The 20,898-nt window shown below is 39.5% G+C and overlaps 1 protein-coding gene across 1 annotated transcript; it reads left to right on the top strand.

The window, feature by feature from the left end:
• The first annotated feature begins 607 nt into the window (after positions 1-607).
• Positions 608-19,400, top strand: anxa11a (annexin A11a). The gene is made up of 15 exons (XM_085427997.1): positions 608-738; positions 3,264-3,533; positions 4,714-4,796; positions 6,033-6,263; positions 6,439-6,526; positions 13,970-14,064; positions 15,474-15,587; positions 15,727-15,817; positions 16,245-16,324; positions 16,416-16,472; positions 16,603-16,696; positions 16,790-16,885; positions 18,395-18,453; positions 18,540-18,662; positions 18,754-19,400. Exons 2-15 carry the CDS (start codon positions 3,266-3,268, stop codon positions 18,811-18,813), a joined length of 1,539 nt encoding a protein of 512 aa, XP_085284123.1. The 5' UTR covers positions 608-738; positions 3,264-3,265; the 3' UTR covers positions 18,814-19,400.
• The last annotated feature ends 1,498 nt before the right edge of the window (positions 19,401-20,898 follow it).

Here is a 20,898-nt window from a genome sequence, read left to right as displayed (position 1 = left end):
TTTCTTTTTTGCTTATACCTTTTTGCGCTTATCACTCCACTTTAAAGTTACTGTGTTGTGTTGTTACTATTTGTGTTGTGTTTTGTTGTGTTTAGTTGTCGAGGTGGGACAGTTTCCATTTTCATTGTACTATTGTACTAGCTATGACTGTGCAATGACAATAAAATGTGTTATCTTATCTTATCTTATCTTATCTTGATAAGTAAAACTTTAGAACAGAATTGGTTGTCCTGTCTTCTTTTCTTTCTTTCTTTTTGGCTGTATATGTTCACAAGCCTACAGCATGGTTTCACTTCCTAATATTTTTTTATTTTATTTCATTTTATCTTTTAAAAATTGCTAAGACTTATTACTGCCAGCTACATTAATCATTACATTTTCTTGTAGCTCCAAGAAAATAAAAAGAAATGTACAAAGAAAGGGGATTAACTCAGTCATACACTCAGATATTCTTACCTGAGTAGGGTGTTACCTTCCAGGAACACATCAGTCAAACAACATACCTTTTGTGAAATAATAGCTGTCATGTTTTCCATTAAGTCACCATAGGTCACATATACGTCCAGCAGGGAGTAATTCGTTTTTGTTTATAGGCGTTGTGAAAGAGGACGGCTAGAGAGAGAGAGAGATGGGTGGGAACCTTGAATGGAAACTCTGCGTCCCACCCACACCACTTAAATACAACCAAGCTAGTCGAAGAAATACAAGCTTCCAGGAAGAGACTGCAAGAAAACTAAAGTAAGTGCTAAAAGCGAAAACAGCTTCCTACACAGACTAAAGCGTTGATTGATAGGTTAGTAAAGGTTATACCTGAGCTGGATCGTGGTGTCGTTTTTTAAGGCGTTTTGCTGCTTTGACGTCTACCGAGCTGCTTGTCTTCTCGAAGCAGTCGCTAGCTGCTCTGTCAACGTTATTACAGACATACCTTTGCCTTTAGCTCAGTCGAGGAAAGCTAGAAAGTACACACGCAGGTCGTAGTTTCGTTTTTGTTGCTTGATATTTTGTTATATTTATTTGTAGTTAGTTAGCTTAATGCGGGAAGCGAGCGAGCCTTCAATGGATTAGACGGATATGGCTACTCTATGTAAATACAGTTGGGAGCCAGTTTAACTTGCGAGCTCTCTAAAATTATTAACGCAGGCCCAAAGCATGGCTGTATGTATTTTATAATTAGCGAGCCAAAGGTTGGTTTCCGAGGACTGTCATAGTAGATTTTTAGCATATTATAACACTGGTCACGATGTTTAACCGGTCCAAAAGTCGCCTAAGTTATAAAGCGAGTAAACTGCGTATGTTACGATTTCCCAATATTAACAGTCACTTTTTTTAAAGACCGCAAACCCTTAAAAGAACATATATGGAGATGTGACTGCTTACAATTTGCAGGGGAAAACAGTCAGATGTGTTCCCCCTGAACAACATTTAAATGTGTTTAAGACAGATTTGAAACTAAACCGTATTTACTCATGTTTGTACACGAAGACCTTAACCTTAATACTCAGCATCAGTGTTTCTGAGCTGGACATCAGCAGTAGTTTAAGATAATGACGTGTGCTGTGTTGTTTTTAAGATAAAATATTCTAATTTGACCTCTGCATTTCCCTGAGTATCTTTCTTGCCCTGTGTGCTTATTCAGATGCAGTAGCAGCTTGTTTTCATCCTCAGTGCATAAAAGCAGTGAAGACTGTTCCAGTTAAGTCAACTGGAGTCAGTTTTACCACGGAATAAATGGGCCTGCTGGAGGACAAGCTTTTCATACTATGCCTAACCAAAATGAAAGTTTCCTTACCATCCCACCACTGAGCTAAAAGTATCTGTGATCACATGACTATGGAATGAAGAGTCTGTCCTTCATTAGGTTTCCATGACCATGGCCTCTACATTGCTACATTAGCAAAAGTTAATGGCGACTAGAAAAAGACTAGTTCAATTCATCTTAAGGGAAGAAAGAAACGTAAAATGAGTTTCTTCAATTGTGCATGGCTTGGTTAACAGTGAAAGACAGTTTGGGGTCAGGGATATAAATCGGCTATAAAACCTGTAGTATCACTATACAAACAAGCATTGTGCAAATATTAGACCAGAAGCCAATTAAAGCACATCATTGTTAAATTCAGAAAAGCAGCAAAATTAACGTGCTTTACTGAGGTGTTGTAAACATTTTAAAAACTTTTGTTTATTTTTTTTTTTTTTAGTTTTAAACGTGTGAACTTGCCTTGAATAGTAGTTCACACGATTTTAACATGCAGCAGCAGCAACGGTGTAACCACACACTCCAAACCAGGAAACCAAGGCAACACATAGTCATTACCTTTTCACAGTTATAGGTTCTCAGGTCAGAAGTTCATTTCAACAAAAGATTACAAACATAAAGCATACAGATTTTAAAACTTTTAAATGTGGTATTAACAACACCACAAGTTATTGCTAGTAAAGCCAACTAAAGGTAAGTAAAATGTACAAGAAAACTAGATTTTGAGGGCAAACTAACTAAAAAATGAGGAAATGTACTTAGTTTTACTTTTTTTTTTTTTTTTTTTTGAGACTTAGACGCACATGATTGTGAGTCAACTGTTTTCACAGAGTCTTGTGCTTTATTGTAATGCTAAATAATTAACTAATATCCAGGAATTCAAATCTTGCCTCTGACAAAGAACCTCTGCGTAACAGAAGATCCTTTCAGCTGGTCCCTTCACTACAGCTGGTAGTTTCACATGTTTGATTTGGCAGATTTTTATACTGGTTGATGAATTTAATTGGGGACATTTTGCTTGTTACACAAATGTGTAAACCACTACATTGTGGAAATACCATTTATGTAATAATTATTTAAAAAAACAAACAAACCCGGAAGTAATAAAAACTTCAGTAACATATAAAACGGTAAAAACAAAACTGAAAGAGCAAATCGGCTCCAGGGGGCTAACCGAAATTAAACTCAAGACAAAAACACTCAAACGTAACATTCATCTTCCATTTTCTGCTCCATGTTAGAGTAAATAATAAAACCTCATTTGAAAATGCTAAACTATAATGACTCTGTTTAGAAATGCGATGCACATTGCATCATTTGCATATTACTTAAAGGTGCAGTTCACATAAACGTTTGATCTTTTACTTTTCTTTTTCATTTTCAACAGATGATGTACTTTTTAATGGAGGCAGCTGCACAAAATGATAATGATGCTGCAGATTCTTATTATTTGTAAGAGGTTATGTTGTATGGTGGGCATCCCTTTGACTGCTCTGTTTTATGTTTAAAGCAATGAGCTACCCTGGATACCCCCCTCAGGCAGGAGGATACCCCCCTCAGGCAGGAGGATATCCCCCACAGGCAGGAGGATACCCACCTCAGCCTGGGGCTTACCCTCCACAACCAGGTGCTTACCCTCCCCAAGCGGGAGGTTACCCCCCACAGCCGGGTGGCTATCCTCCTCAAGCTGGAGGCTACCCACCACAGGCAGGAGGATATCCACCTCAAGCTGGAGGTTACCCACCACAGGCTGGAGGTTACCCACAGGCACCACCTCAAGGTGAGCCACTGTGCAGGACTGTTAAAGTCAGTGCACACTTTTGCACACTTAAGTAAAGAGAAGATTCATTTCTTTGTAAAGATTTTGTGATGTATATAATTCTACTTTCTGCAGCAAGGTTGTTAAATCTTAGCATGTAGCGCTGGTTGCTGCTGTTGATTGATGGATTAATCCATCAGTTAAATGTGTTTATCGTTATGTCCTGTCAAACTCTGACTGTAATGACTGAAGCGGATGAGTCATTTGGTCTCCTGTTCAGAGTCCAGCAGACCTTGAATGTGATCTAATTTTATCTTCAGGAAATCTGCACACAAAACAAGTCTGTTTGCACAACGATACACAGCTCTGCACCGTATATACACAAATTAACTGTTGTTGTATGTGACAATGACACATACAGCAACACGGCCAACTAATAAATATCATTTTCATATCTTACTGATGTATTAAATAAATTAAAATGATTGCCTGTCACTTAACATTAAGCCGAATGCAAAGAAGTTGGAAAGAAAAGAAGTAACATTTATACAACTTTTCATATAATTGCTGATTTGAAGATTTGCTTATTACAGGCTCAATAGTCAGTCTTTATCCGAGGCCAATCTGACGAGCTGCTAGCTGTAGCTTCATATTTATCATTCAGACATGAAAGTGATCTTAATCTTTTTATTAACATGTGTTTTGGTTAATGTGAAATGGTGCCTACTTTCAGTTAAGTGGTGTTTGCAGGCAACTGGGATCATGAGAATTTATACTTAATGGACTGGAGTTCATAACTTTGTTTATGTGTCCTTTAACCTTTGACAACAGTGTTTACAAATTGCTTCGGAAATTCCATTACAACAGAAAGAGGAAAATGATATGATAAAGGAAAATTAAAGTGTATATCTAACAGCAGTGATGACCATTAAGGACAATAAAAGATGACATCACCTAAAAACAAACAACATGACTTGAAGGACATTACTCATGGAAGGAGTACCGTCATATCTAAAATCGAAGAATATGAACGGACTCGTAGTTGGTCAGCATTTCTGCGTTCCAGCTGTTGGCGTTATTCATCCCACATGCAAATTTTAAAATGATCCGTAGAATCTCAAAATGAGCTTTAAATGAAAACAAGGAGCAAGTGCAGTTCCTTAAATTTCCTGAATAGTTTCTTCTTTGTTAACTTGTGCAGGCAGCTGGGGTGGAGGGCCTACAGGTGGATATCCCTCCATTGGTCTTGATGGCTTATCCAACCCTGGATACAATCCTGGCATGGTAAGTTTGATCTCAAAATATACATCCCAGAAATTTGTAAAATTTTGTTTAATGCATGATCACTGGATTTTTGCCTTAAATATTCAAGTTAGAATTACACGCCATTAATGGAATATCACGCACTTTCACTTTACGGTAAGATGGTTTCAAAATACGTCTCCCTAAATTCTCAGCATTATTGCTTTTTTTTTTTTCCCTTACCTGTTTTTTTTCCATTTTTCCTGCATGAAAAGCAGTCATAAACTTAATTTCTGTGTATTGTTCTTAAAGATACCAATGCCCTTTTTTTTACTCTTTGACTTTCCCCATGCATTTTCTTTTTATTTGGTCTGTCAGATGTATGCAATGACATTTTAATAGCTTGGCCACACTTTCTTTGGATTCTTCTTTATATCCTCCTGAGACCCAGAACTATAAATGTTATTAGTGGTTCAATGGAGCATTTTTTTTTCCGGGAGGGGTTAAAATTGTTCAGGTTTTATTTCATGACCGAATGATGTGGTGTAATATATAAAAATGGTTAGATGACAGAACCCCATCTGATTACTGAAATGTAAGTTTAACAAAAAACAGAGGACTTAACAGACAAACCACACAAGTCCATCATGGCTAACAAATACTGTGTATTTAATTTAACTGCCCTTCCACATTTCTGAATAAAGGTTTTGCCTCACTCTGCCATCTGCTTCCTAAAGTATGTACATAGATTGAAAATGTAAAGTAGTAAGTCCAGATGTCTGTTAGTAAGGACACTAAAAAAAATAGAAAGCCCATGATATCCCCTCGCCGGTACAGAGGAATAATACAGATTGCATAAATAGTATTTGACGGAGAGGTCTCAGACTCATGCCTGCCCAAACAAAAAAGGAAAACAAAAATGAAGTGTTGGGTCTTAGGAGGATATCATGTATAAACACCAGGAATATTGAACTCAGTTTGAGTATTTACTTGGAAATATTTATTTTAATCATGGTAATTTGACAAACAAGTGTAACCAAAAAAGGTGTGACCAGCTACCTGTATTAAAAATTAAAAAATCTTCAAGAATCTGTGCACATGTTATGGGATGACAATATTTCCAAATCACAGGCTAACCAGATCTCTGGAGCCATGGGGGGGTTTCCTCCAAACACGTCCATGTTTGCCCAAGTCCCTGGGGGCTACCAACCTGCCCCTCAACCTGGTGGGTTTGGTGGCCCCATCCCTAACCAACAGTCATGTGGCCTGTACCCACAGCCAGGAGGAACCATGCCACCACAACAAAACCAGGGTCCAGCAATGGGTTACCCTGGTCAGCCTGGCCAGCCAATGCCTGGATACCCGGGTGCACCATCACCCAACCCATCCATGCCAGGTTATGGAGGAGCACCAGCACCTATGCCTGGGTACCCAAATGCCCCATCAGCAAATCCATCCATGCCAGCCTATGGTGGAGGAGGAGCCATGCCAATAGCTCCACCTATCAATGTAAGAGTAATTTTTTTTTTTTTTTTTTTTGTTGTTGTTTTTTTAACTTATTTGTTTAAAAACAATTAAATGTATTCTTGTTATTCCTCTCTGAATGTGTTTAATGTACTTTGTATTTACAGTGCAGTGTTGCAAAACTAACTTAATAACCCTAGTTCAAATTAACCTGTTCCAGAGAGGATTCAGGGGAACAATCAAGGACTTTCCTGGAGCTGACCCTCTCAAAGATGCGGAGGTCCTGAGGAAGGCCATGAAGGGCTTTGGTGAGTGTTATGGACATAGACTCTGATCAGGAAGAATAAACTCTATTTTAAGCAAGAACAGAGAAACTTTCCAGTTTAGGTGGGGGGAATTTGAAAAGCTTTATACTGTCTGACTATGTAAATTGTTCTATCTTGTGCAGCTTAAACATCCCAGAAAATAGGCAAATAGGCAAGACACTCTGGATATTGTACATTTGGGAAACTGTGTTCTGTTTGTTCTTCTGGGAATAATCCCATTTAATATTTTACCTGATTCACAGCCTGATAAATAAGCACATGTTTAGCAGGGTAGCCTTTTTAAAACTATGGGTGAATAGTAGGGCTGCAACGATACTCGTATCGATATTGAACCGTTCGATACAGTGCTTTCGGTTCGGTACGCATATGTATCGAACAATACAAAATTTGTAATTTATTTTATCAACTTTCCTTCTGACGATGCTGTCTGTGTTGAGCGCTCAGTGAATCTGCGTTCGACTACTCCGCCTATGCTGCACTGTCGAGCGCAGATCCACTGAGCGTTCAACACAGACAGCATCCTCAGAAGGAAGAGCGCAGGGCAAGCTAGCGAGACAGAAGTTAAGCTCTCCTTGCAACATGGCAAATTGAACCTCCCCCACCCTCATTCAGATCTGGCGTTTGGAATTATTTTGGTTTTCATGTGACGTATGACCCTGAAGGTAAGCCCGTCATGAACTAAAGTAGGGCTGCCACGATTAGTCGACTAGTCACGATTACGTCGACTATCAAAATCGTCGACGACTGATTTAATAGTCGACGCGTCGTTTGAAGCTTTGTAAGATCCCACAAGACGCAGGAATAAGTAGTAGGATTTAAGAGTGTAATAACGGACTGAAACAGAAGATGGCAGCACTGCATGTACAAGGATGCCAGCTGCCGTTAAACCCCGAAGAAGAAGCAGCAGCGTCCCAGAATTCATAGCGCAGCCCAGCTCAGTTTCCAACAATGGCGGCAGCTAGTTAGTTTTAATATTACTCTTATTATTCTTTCTGGGTCACAAAATAAACGTTTAACATATTTTCAGGCGAGAATGTAGCTGTGTAAACCTCAAATATCTGCTCAGTTTATCAAGACACCACATATTTTCAAAAGCGCTCCGACGTTTTCGGAGACGTCTGTTACCCACTAGCTTGATAGCGAGCCGGGGGCTAGGCTCACTAGAGCCGTGAGAACACCGGACTCCCGGCAAATCGTTTTCAAACCCACCGCCATCTTTCGCTACTCAGGTTAAACATGATATATAAGTAGGGATGGGTATCGTTTAGGTTTTATCCGATACCGGTGCCAAATCGGTACTTTTGAAACGGTGCCGGTGCTTAAACGGTGCTCGAACCGGTGCTTAAAGAATGGAGAACACAAAATTGGTCCAAAAACCATCCGTCCATCATCATCCGTCATCATTTCTGCTACACTGGCAGGGCTAGGGGCCAGGACTCTCCTCTTCGTGTTTTTGGGGGATGTTGCATAACAGGCAACCCACCCGCAGTAGATGTGCACGGTGTGAGGTCTCGCAGCACGCTATCAAATACGGCGCATTTCTGGGCTTTTAAAAAAAAAACGCTATGCGTCGCCAGCTGTTTAATCGGATTCTTGGTGTTACCTCCTTTGACAGTATCACAGTATCAGCTTAAAGCACTTGTTGCAGGCTGCTGAGTTTGCATATTTTGCTATGAAGTACAGCCAGACTTTGACTGCTTAGCCTTGGACATTTTTAATCTGTAGCTCTGCTCTAACAGAACGTACGTACCTGGCCCCGCCTACTATCCTCGGAAACGTAAAATGATTGGCTAGAAGTGTATCACAGCTCAGGAAAAAAAAGCACCGAAATAAAGCACCGAAATGTGCGCTGCTTTTCGGTCTGGTTACTACCGTTTATGTCAGAACCGGTGCCATCATGGCACCGGACACCGGTACCCATCCCTAAATATAAGTCACTTAGATAACTTAACAATGTTATTGTTTGGCTTTTTTTTTTAGTATTGTTCCTGAGTAAATCTGTTTGGCTGAGATTAAAGTTATAGTTTTTACACAGCTGAATAAACATCAAGCAGACAGCTGATTATCAGAAGTGTGAGATGCTGGAGAATTTACTCCGGTGTCCTGTTATATTTTAGATAGCAAGGAGTTTATTAAACTTCACCGAAACAATCTGCAAATTTCATTAAAATTTAATAAACTATCATCTTGTCTTTATTTTTAGTTAGCACAGACCTTAAACACTTAAAGCTGTAAGCTAATGATAGTTATATAAGAGCAGATGCTGCTGGTGCAATAAGCTGTACGTTTTACGTCCAATGGATGATGATCTGATTAGTCGACTAATCGCAAAAATAATCGGTGACTAGTCGACTATCAAAATAATCGTTTGTGGCAGCCCTAGACTAAAGTAAAACAGTATGTTGGATGTGCCACGCAATGCTCAATTACATGGGTGGGAACTAGTGTGTTAGCACAGTTAGCTCGTTAACGTGTTGGCCGTCTAGCCCCACACACGGGGCGATCAGGGGTAGCTCGTTAAAGTCATTTCAACGAGATTAACGCTGACAGCACTAGTGGGAACACAACGAATATGACTGCACATTTACACCGACATCATCCTAGTGCAAAGACAAGTGGACAAAAACAACAAGCATGCATGCTACAAACTTTACCCGAGTCATTTAGACAGCCGTTAGCACATGATTCTCCTTATGGGGACCTGATATGTTTAATATTGTGGCGAGCTCAGACAAGGAGGAGACGGAGGTGTCGTTTGGTCTTGCTTCCCGTGAGCTAGCCAGGGAGCACAGCCGTTTATTGACATCTGCAGAAGAACACTGCCGCTAGCTAACTGCTCAGCGTGGCAACCGCACAGCAACAACAACAACAACACACAGGGCGCCCTCTGACCCCGGAAGGACACACCGTCGCAGCGAGAGGGCGTCACCCGTCACTATGGCAACATAAACAAAACATAACTGTACAAACAGAACCCCGAACAGCCCTGACCCGCTACATAGCCCCCACCTAAGGGGTCAGTCGTCCCCGACGACCCCATTACCCCACACAAAGTCCTGCAAATGTCCAGGTGCCTTATTTTGGCGCACCGGCTGGTCACGACCGGCGGGGGAAAAGTCACTCGGGTCAGAACATGGGGTGCCACCATCATCCCACTTCTGACACCAATGTGGCGAGCTCAGACAAGGAGGAGACGGAGGTATCGTTTGGTCTTGCTTCCCGTGAGCTAGCCAGGGAGCACAGCCGTTTATTGACATCTGCAGAAGAACACTGCCGCTAGCTAACTGCTCAGCGCGGCAACCGCACAGCAACAACAACAACACACAGGGCGCCCTCTGACCCCGGAAGGACGCACCGTCGCAGCGAGAGGGCGTCACCCGTCACTATGGCAACATAAACAAAACATAACTGTACAAACAGAACCCCGAACAGCCCTGACCCGCTACAATATGCTGCTGAGAATATAGCCCAGAAGAAGCGTATAGTATAGCTTTTATTTTGGAAAGAGCCATTTCTCTGTAATAAACTCTCTTTTTCAAAGATGAGTGATTCCTCAATCAGATACAGGGCTCGCAAAATCGCTAGCCCGACGTCCCGGGGCTAGCGATTTTTTTTTTTTCCAGTCGGGCTACCAAAATCTATCTCTGCCCTGCCCGTCGGGCTATTGTAGGAAGGAAAAATATATGTCAATGCTTTTGCATTCTTTTGGAAATGTAGCTGGGTAATTATGTCATTGGCATCGGGGAGCCACTGTCAATATGTGACATATTGAAATCGCGTTTGAATTTGCGCTTGTTTTTTTTGCTTTCACTTTGCAATCAGGCGAACTGTGTATAGAGAGCGACAGTACTGATTGGTGAGTGATGATAATTTGCGCACCAATTCCTCTGACATCGTCTTATCAATCGTTAGCTTACTATGCAAACATGACAAGTGAAATCTCCCGCAGCAAGCTTAAACATGTGAGCGGTTGATCGCGCAGAGAATCGCTGACCGTTATGTGTGTGTGTGCGTGTGTAAAAGCAGCAGGATATATATTTTAGTTCTGGGGTCCGTTCTTCGTACCTCGCTAAGTAAGTTAGCTGGATTTGATTGTTGACGATTTCGCGTGATCTTGGATCGTTCGGTTCCCCGAAGCTCATCCGGGACTTGCTGTCGTAGCAACAGAGCCGTAAGCGTAAACCTGCTCGGTAGCAGGTTTACTTTATGTAAACAGGATTAGATCGCGGCCACTCAGGTATGTCCGCTTCATTTATACGAAAGCAACAGCGATATTCCACCACTGTTTCACCATAAATAAATAACATCAATGTAACCAAAGATAATGCAGCACCTGATCCTTTTATTGATTTCACACAGATACATACAGGTCATTTCCTAAAAAAGGGAAATGTACTATTAACATTCTATTACATGTATGTGATTATTACAGATGTAATTCATATTTCAGAGTAGCAATTGCAAATTACTTCGTGTAATCAAGATGAGAGACCACGGCTATAAAAGCGAAGGTGGATTTGGGAAGCCTGTCGCAGCCATGTCCTGTCCGTATACGCGAGCAGCCCATTGCGGAAGGTGCAAGATTGATAAGGGGAGTCCTCAGAATTCAGCGTATATTGCGGGATAGACAGGATCCTTTAGCTCAGCGCGACAGTGTGCTCATAGAGAGATATCGATTTTCCCGCGAGGGTATTATTTACTTAACCAACTTGTTGACGAGGGGGTGCAGGACCACCACCTGTCTTTTTTTGCTCTGCCCTTTTCTTGGTTGCTGTTATGAACAAACAAACAGATTATTTCAGGGTCTCTTTCCAAGAGACGAAAAGCAATATAAGTGATAAATATTACCATTCTGTGGAATATTCTTATATTTCACTTTTACTTGTTCCCATGTTCTAGTGGGTCCTGTTGTGGCTCTAATGTGGAAGGGGATATAATATAACATAATATAATGTAATATAATATTGGATAATATAGTGTAATATAATAAATCTACCCTACCGCCTACTGGTGTTGGCCAGAGGGGCCGATGGCGCGATATGGCAGCCTGGCTTCTGTCAGTCTGCCCCAGGGCAGCTGTGGCTACAACCGTAGCTTGCCTCCACCAGTGTGTGAATGTGAGAGTGACTGAATAGTGGCATTGTAAAGCGCTTTGGGTGCCTTGAAAAGCGCTATATCAATCCACTCCATTGTTATTGTTATTATTAAATCACTTACGAGTTTAATTTGTCAGCAACTTTCTGCCAGCCCTCTCTCCTTGCTTTTGCAGCCTTTGCAGTGTTCCCTTGCGTTCTGATTAAACTCTGAAACTCCTGAAATCCCTCACTCAAGAGTTCTTGCTCTGCTGCCGAAAAATACCGAGCACGCTCCTTCGACATTTGCGCCGACCAATCAGAGGGTTGCCGATCAATGTTTCTACTATCGATGCGTAGCCCCTTTTACGATACCCAGTGATCTCACATTACTTCATCCAGCTGTACTAATCGTCAACAGCAGGTGTGTTCGGAGAACCGGATTAGCGAGCTCACAGTTAGCGCGATGATTTGGTCTTGGATGTGTTATTTGATCTTGGATGTAGTAAGTGACGTACGAAGAACGGGCCCCTGGTGAGCCAAATAAGACAGGTCAGGGTGAAGAAGTGACACAAAGAAAAGCTTACCACAAAACGGAAAAGTTATGACAAATCAGACTACAAGGCAAAAAGAAAGTGCAGCTTTATGGTTTCATGGACAAAAGAATTTCTGTGGCTGCAATATGACGAGCTATATAATCGGGGCTGCACATAAGTGGTCCGCAGGTGCGCATTCGCTGTCAAAAAGAAAAACAAAAAACGCACACAAGATATGAAGTTGCAACGCGTGTTTGCATACATAAGATTTTCTGGAGGAGGACAGACATTTGTTTAAAACTCTTAAAGATGTCGAAGAAGCTCCTTTAAGCAATTACTTTGGTGTTCCTCCACCTCCAAAGAAATGTCAGATGGAATCCGAACCACAAAAGAAGCGCGTATCCTCGGAAAAGTGGTTGCAGGACGTGAGCTGGCTTCAAACAAATGATGAACACACAGAGATGTGGTGCGGAATGTGCCGTGAAAATCCCACTCTAGCGGACAAAAACAGTGCTTTTTATATGGACGCAAACGCGCGTTGCAACTTCTGGTGCGCGTCTTTTATTTTGACAGCGAATGCACACATGCGGACCACTTATGTGCACCCGTGTAAATAACATAATGTTCTGCCGGGTGTGTTGTTGGTTTTCTCTCGATTTCTGAGTCGACAAGCGCCTTTGTTACTGGGACCAGTCATTTTAAGAAAGGCCCCCATTAGAACCCATGAGAAATGCAAGAAATGCATTATTGCTCAGTCTGCAATATCTTTCCCAGAACAAACACCAATTGCAAATAACATACTAAAAATAAACCTGAAAAATCTGTTTAGAACAGTGTACTATGTTGCAAAGAGTGAACTACCACTGGCAAAATTTAGCAGTCTTTGCAAACTTCAAAAAGCAAATGGCCTCGATCTTGGTTCCACTTGCCTCTTACCCGTGACTTCGGTGGAAATTTCAAATTCAGGATCTGACACAGACTGATTCATGTCCTACACAGTTCTTACAAGTTCATAGAAATTTCTGTTCAATTAGAACCAAGTATTTGAGTTGATGATTGTAATTTTTATACAATGTTGCAATTTGTTTTTCAACAATTTTTTGATTAATGTTTTGTTTCCTTTACAATATTATACTTTAACGTATAATATTGTAAAGGAAACAAAACATCAATCAAAAAATTGCTCTCTTTTTTTTTTTTTTTTTTTTTTTAAATTCGGGTTATTGGGCTACCAAAAACTGAAGAGTCCCTGCCCGAAGGGCTACCAGGGATTTTGAAATTTTGAGACCCCTGATAGATAGATAGATAGATAGATAGATAGATAGATAGATATATATATATATATATATATATATATATATATATATATATATATATATATATATATATATATATATATATATATATATATATATATATATATATATATATATATATATTTTTTTTTTTTTTTTTTTTTTAATTACTTTTGTTTCAGCAACATTAAATTTAAAAACTGTACTTTTGAGTTAAAATATATATTTATAATTTTTAATAAATGACAAATTAAAAGGGCATGAACATTTTTTTGTATCGAAAAAATATCGAACCGTGACACCAAAGTATCGAACCGAACCGTGAATTTTGTGTATCGTTGCACCCCTAGTGAAGTCATTTATTGTCATTAGCTCAACACAGCCCTAGTTTTCTTCTTTTCTATGCCATTTTCATTTCATTCATAGTGTGAATTAAATGTGAGAAGAAGCCAATTTTTTTTTTTTTTTTTTTTTTTTTAATTGATCTGTGCCTGACTTGACATCTCTGGCTTGTCTGTGCAGGAACTGATGAGCAAGCCATCATTGAGTTGCTCGGGAGTCGGTCCAACAAACAGCGCGTTCCTTTGCTCCGGTCTTACAAAACCGCCTATGGCAAGGTAACGATTCTCATAACTAATGCCTTTTTCTTTTTTTCTTTTTTTTTCTCTTAGTACTGTGTATACAAACAATTTGCCAAAATAGAAACATGACTTTGTCTCATTACATAGCAGTAGGTAAATCATGCTAATAGACCATGTGCACGAGAAAATGCTAACTTCCTGGTTTGAGACCGGATGTGGGGTTGTACATTTCCGGTAGCTTTACTTTGCGGTCAATCACTACTGCGAAGATATACTCGAAAATCATGTCCAAAACTTGAAAACGGAAAGATCGCGTTAAGTTACAAAGAGCAGAAGGTGGGAACACTCACCACTGTTGTGTCATAAAAAGTCGAATGATCAATTTTGACGTTTAAACAGTTTAGATCGATCACTTGTTTACATCACTCAACACAAGCAGAACTGCATTACAAAATCAGAAGACACATCGTCCACATTCAGAAGCACATCTCTGTATAGTGACTGGTCTTATGATTTAAACAGGCAAATGTTCAGCATTCAAACTACAGGTGAAGAATAGTCAAACCAGATGTTTCCCCTTTATGTCGATATCAGCTAGTCAAGTACACACCTACACAGCATGTCAACAAACCGTGAAAAAAGCCACACAAAAAATGAATGATTGCTGGTAACGGTTTCTATACATTAGTATTTACGAAGGGTATGTTGTGACTTATCTTCAAAATTACAGTGGTCCCTCGCTATAACGCAGTTCACCTTTCACCTCGCTGTTTCGCAGATTTTTTTTTTTTAGTGCAAGTTTGCATGCTTATTTTTACGTTACATTGTGTCCTGCGTCCTGATCGCTGCAGACGATCTCCTCCGTGACGTCTCTCCTGTACAGTACAGAATCGCTGCATCGATCGCTAGCAGTGTGACTCTGAAGTGCAGTACTGTATGTCGACGAAACGTTTTGCACCATCAAAAAATAAAATTGGCTACTTGATTTCACCTATCGCTGGTTATTTTTAGAACATAACACCCGCGATAAACCAGGGACCGCTGTTTACAGATACTGAGAAATATAAAATTTGAATCCCTTTTCTCTTTTGCTCTGAGGCGCGGGGGAAAAAATATCGACAAGTCGATGGACATCATTTACAGATAAATTGGGTAAATCCCCAAGACATCTATAGAAATGTAAATCGCCGCTTGATTCATTCATTTGCTTAACTTGTTTTGGACCCTAAACAAGGCGCGAATAGGACACCGGAAACAAAGCTCCCCACAGGAGTTTCCACACCGGAAGTAGCATATGCTAACGTGCACATAGTCTATCGTGCCGGTCAGATTCAGAGGGGATTGAATGTCCTTAAAGCTGATTGTTGTTAGGCCACAGTGGAGTGTTTTGCAGCAAAATTTTCAAGGAGCAGTTAACGATGGTTTTGAACCATCCCCGCTTTCAGGATCTGATTAAGGATCTGCACTCAGAACTGTCTGGGGATTTCAGGAAGCTCGTCATGGCCATGCTGAAGACCCCCACTGAGTTTGATGCCTCTGAACTCAACAGTTCCATAAAGGTAAATACTGAGAAAATGCATGTTGGTGTGTCGCATCATAACGAAGGTCTGAATGCATGCTCATTGAAAAGACATACACAGGCTGCTGCAATCCAGACAAAGAGGTTCTTATGATAGCATTATTCTGTCCTCTTAATAGGGAGCTGGAACTGATGAGGCCTGTCTAATTGAGATCCTGTCTTCTCGCTCCAATGCTGAAATCAAGGAGATTAACCGTATTTACAAACAAGGTTTGATGCTTGAGGGTTTTTTTTGTTTTTTTTTAAATGCTGCTTTTCCTCACTGCTCTCTTAACCTTAGTCTCACAGCATGACACCACTGAGATTGATTGCATAGAGGATAAGCTTAGTGTATTTAGATGTGGGTAGCACGATAACGCCTATAAATTCTGATTTGATAGCAAGAAAGCTGTCGCAATTCTAATATCAAAACATATAAAATAAGGGTATTATTTTAATTACTTAATCATTCACTGTTTGCTCTTTTAGCTCTTTATATTTATCTACTTGTGTCCCATTTTCCCCTTTGTCACTAATCTGGGCTACAAAATATTCCCAGATAGCTGTTTGTAGTATATTGATCTGAGAAATTTAGTCACATTTGATATTTTTCTCACATTTGATATGTTTAAAAAAAACATCATATTTGCCATATCAGAATACAAGAAGTCACTGGAGGATTCAATTAGTGGAGACACCTCAGGCCACTTCCGCAGGCTCCTGGTCTCTCTCGCTCAGGTATAGTTGTGAAACACTTGTGCACCACCTGCTTTTGTTAGAAACTACTTTCGAATTTGTACTAGGAAATGTGCTGCTCTCTGTTTTGCAGGGTAATCGGGATGAACGAGAAAATGTCGACATCTCGCTGGCTAAACAAGATGCTCAGGTAAAACCTCCGGATTTCATGTTGTTGACTTATGTTCAGTGATTCACCTGCATGTCTTAAAATGGTCAATCCTTGATTTCTTTGAGTGCAAGGACATTCAGTTTGTCACACCTGGCTTTTGTCTAAACAGGCCCTGTATGCTGCTGGAGAAAACAAACTGGGAACAGATGAGTCCAAATTCAATGCCATTTTATGTGCCAGGAGCAAATCCCATCTCAGAGCAGGTATAAATTCTGGATTAGTAAACAAAGGCAAATCTTTGGCGTCCTTTTCAGTCTGTTTACCTGTTTCCTGTGGATTTGTGGTTATGTGTGTAGTGTTCCTGGAGTACCAGCAGATGTGCGGTAGGGATATTGAGAAGAGCATCGGCAGGGAAATGTCTGGCGATCTTGAGAGTGGCATGTTGGCAGTGGGTAAGAATGCGCACACGCCTATTCAAGTTTTTACTTAAAAGAGCCACTCCCATGTGCTGGGAAAGTTAGACTGTGTGCTACGTAAAAGGTCAATGATTGTAGAGGCATGCACGCAGTAAAGGATTCACTATTAACTATTAAACTGCCTTACTGGATTAATACTGTACTGCAGTTAACTTTGCTAAATGTGTTGTACAGATGCAAGGGTCCTTCAAATGCTTAATCTTTGTTTTGTCTTGCCCTCCTCCTTCTCCCCCTTTTGCCATCAATTCACAGAGATATGGTAGAGTAACCTGTTTTTTTTTTTTTTTTTTTTTTTGTTTAGATATTATTTCTATTTTTTGTGAACTCTTTCATTAGTTTTCCACATCCCCTCTGTGTTATCATTCTGAGTTTTGTGCAGTGCAGTGTTGAAAGTTTGCCACAGTTTTGGTTTTTTTTGTTTTGTTTTTGGGTTTTTTTTGTTTTTTAATTTGCTCTAAAGCTTCAACCAATACCTCACCTGATAGGTTTGTAGCTTGAACCTATTCGCTGGAGCGTTAAGGACAATTTGCTACACAGCAAAACAAGACACGAGTTCTTCATGTTTCTCGTGCACGGGAGAGAACCGGACAAACGCCGTTCCTTCGCTTGACCCCAGTTGCTCTCGTCCGCTCCCCCGTAACACTGCTCTTTTATTGAGGTTACATGAATATGCATAGGTTCATTAACATACGACGTCTACATACAGACAAAGAGTACCGTGTGTGTGTGTGTGTGGGTGTGTGTGGGTGGGTGTGTGGGTGGGGTCAGAGTGTGACCCCATAAATGACTTCCCTAAACCTGCTGGTCTGGAAGTCCAACAGTTCATCTAAACAAAAGGCACTTAGCCTAAAACAGATATAGCCACGTTTATCCTACCATAAAACAATAAGAGAAGGTTCGACCTCTCCCATGCTCCCAGAGTGCTCTCTAATGCACACAAAGTTTGCAGACTATCAAGGATCAAACCTCTACCAATCTAAAACTAATTATAAAACTCTAAGCATATATAAGTAGATATTTCTAAGCATAAATGACAATCAACAATACAAAACCTAACATCACCTTTAGGGCTTAGAAGAATTTTTCAGCTTTATTGCTTTATGTAGATGCTCAGGTGGTGGTGGAGTAAATATCATGTGAATATTTAATGTCACATTTACTATTTCACAGTAGATTTGAGCCTGACGTTGATGTTGATGTTGTTGTGTTTTCTGTTGGGGTGTTTTTTTGTTTTGTTTTATGTTACTTAATTTGTTTCACCTTGCTGTTATTGTTGTGGATACATCAGGAAGTCCGGTTTAATAAGATTTAAATAACATAACACAATAACATTCAGATACTTCTTTTTAAGAAGTTTTTTTTGTTGTTGTTTTGTTTCCATTTCACAGATGTCATTTTGTAGTGTTTTAGAGAAATAAACTGCTTTTGTACAGTTAATAATATATTGTTGTTGTCTTGGTAATGACTTGGTTTTCTCTGTTTTAGTGAAGTGCATTAAAAATACACCTGCATATTTTGCTGAAAGACTCTACAAGGCCATGAAGGTGAGACAGCCTGTTCCCTTTCTATGCGTTACTAAATAGATGGAGCATCATATTCATTTTTTGTGCGTGTTATTTTTTGTGTGCAGGGAGCTGGGACAAAAGACAAAACTCTGATCCGGATCATGGTCTCCCGTTCCGAGGTTGACATGCTGGACATTCGCCAGGAGTATTTGAAAAATTACGGCAAGTCTCTGTACACTGCGATCTCTGTAAGTATCCACTATGATACAAAAGCACTGTATCCACTAAAATCTGTTTTTAAGAGACCGATGTTTAATTTTCTTGGCCTGTGTTGAACAGGGAGACACATCAGGAGACTACAAGAAACTCCTACTCAAGCTCTGCGGGGGCAGTGACTGAAAAAGGGAGACGTTCTGTCGACTTCTTTACAGATGCTTCTTCAAATATAATCTTTCTGAGTCATCTGTATGCACTATACACACACTGCATACTTGCATGCCATGTCAATGCTTTCAATGCAAAATTTACCTAGCTTTGAAAAGCTCATACATATTGTTGCCTTTCTATGCAAAACATGTTTTATATATATTTTTTGTTTGTACTATATTGGCCGGATATGACAGTACATGGATTTACAAAATAGATTTGTAAGAGTTTACATTGGATTTTGAAGAGCTATATATATATTTTAAAAGATTTTTTTTATTGTGCCAATATGATCAGATACTGAACTGTATCTGATGTTTAGCAGCTAGCTCATGTGAGGCATATAATACATAGCAGCTAAGTACCAAAGTAAAAGATGATGCTTGCAATTGTACAATCTCTTCTCTATATTTTTTTTTCTAGTCTTGAGTTTTGTTTCTAAAAGCTATGTTTGCAGTAGTTTTGTCACATAAAGGTCACTATAGTTCATCATTGAGCATGATGTTTCATAATTAAGGTGCCATTTTCAGGGGATTCAGGAAATAAATACTGAGAATGTACACTGGGATTGTTTTTTTTTTTTTTTGTTCATTCAACCATAAAACTGCAACAAACTCGATGAAAAGGCTTTAGGAAACGGGCATACACTCTAGTGTATGTCACATCCATTTATTGGATCACAAGCGCAAGTGGATTCTGGTGAAAAGGCGTTGTGAATATATGAATATGGCAGTAATGCTTTTTTTTTTTTTTTTTTTTTTTAGAAGAAACCAAGTTTAGTTACATTTTTATTTGTGTCACACCACATTACCAACATCTGTTGCCTCAAGCAGACAAACCCTTGCACATTACAGTTGTCTAAAAAAAATGTTAATACATAGTGCAGCAGATAACATTACAGAGAAATTGTTCACAGGTTGTTCAAAGCCATTTGAAAAATCCATAAAGATGATAATTTGGCCATTGATGAAGGCAAGAATTTTTTTTTAGTTTTTTCTGATAAAGAAAATTAAGCTTACCTTTTTGAATTAAATCACACGTTTGATCACCTAAGTCAACTCTGGAAGTCTGAAATTACTCAGATTGTTTTAAAATGATTGGTCAGTTTCACTAAAAGAATAGAATTTCACTAAACTGCCATTGTCAAGGATACTGATTGACTGGTTACTGTATTTTAGGTCAAAAAGTAAAATGTATTGCCAGCCATTCAAACTTTGCAGTGATGCTTAATAACCAAACCTTTGGCTGTACCACTGTGATGCTGTAAGGGTTTGGTAGTAGACTTGGTTTGTCAGCAGAGGGCAGTGATGTCTTTACTTCTAAAAAAAAAATGCAGCAAGCAAAAATCAGTCACATCATGGCACTGAATTAATCATCACGGTCACAGTTTACACATGTACAAACCACCAAACAAGGCTGCTAGTTCTTTCACACTGTATCAGCTAAAAGTCTCACAATCACTGCCATAAAGTAGTGTGAGACTTAAACACTGTATCAGGCCCGGCCCTAACCAATCTGGCCCCCCGATGCAAGATTTTAGGTGGCGCTCCCCCTACATCGGCAGTGTAGTGTATGTACTCACAAGAAACCGAATAGCTTTGTCTTTGACCTTTTTTTTTTTTACTTAAAGAAAGCAAATTCACAATCAGAATAATTAACAAGATAAAAAAAAAGATATGAATAAATAAATGAATACAAAAAATAAAAAATGAATATATGAAATACAATAAATTTTATATACATAAACACAATAAAACGTGTCAACAAGTTGGATAAAATAAATTAAAAATACAATATAAATAAGGCACTGCACAAAACAAGATATTAAATAAACCAGTATGACTTTAACAACTATATTACAAAAAAGGGGATCCTACAGAGTTCTCTAGTTGTGCTTTTTAATACTGCATTAACTAGAATGACTTACAAATTACTGTACACCACCCCCTCATCAACCTCACATCACCTGCTACAGCCTTACTCTCCTAGTCTTTCTTGCAGCAAAGTCATCTACAACATCATCATATGATAACTGATTTGAGACCACATGATTTATGC

The sequence above is a fragment of the Rhamphochromis longiceps genome, linkage group LG13 (assembly GCF_057381845.1).
Source record: "Rhamphochromis longiceps isolate RC_006_pf linkage group LG13, R_longiceps_female_GT1.1, whole genome shotgun sequence".
In the NCBI taxonomy this organism is placed as follows: Eukaryota; Metazoa; Chordata; class Actinopteri; order Cichliformes; family Cichlidae; genus Rhamphochromis; species Rhamphochromis longiceps.
This window is presented reverse-complemented; position numbering and strand designations above follow the sequence as displayed.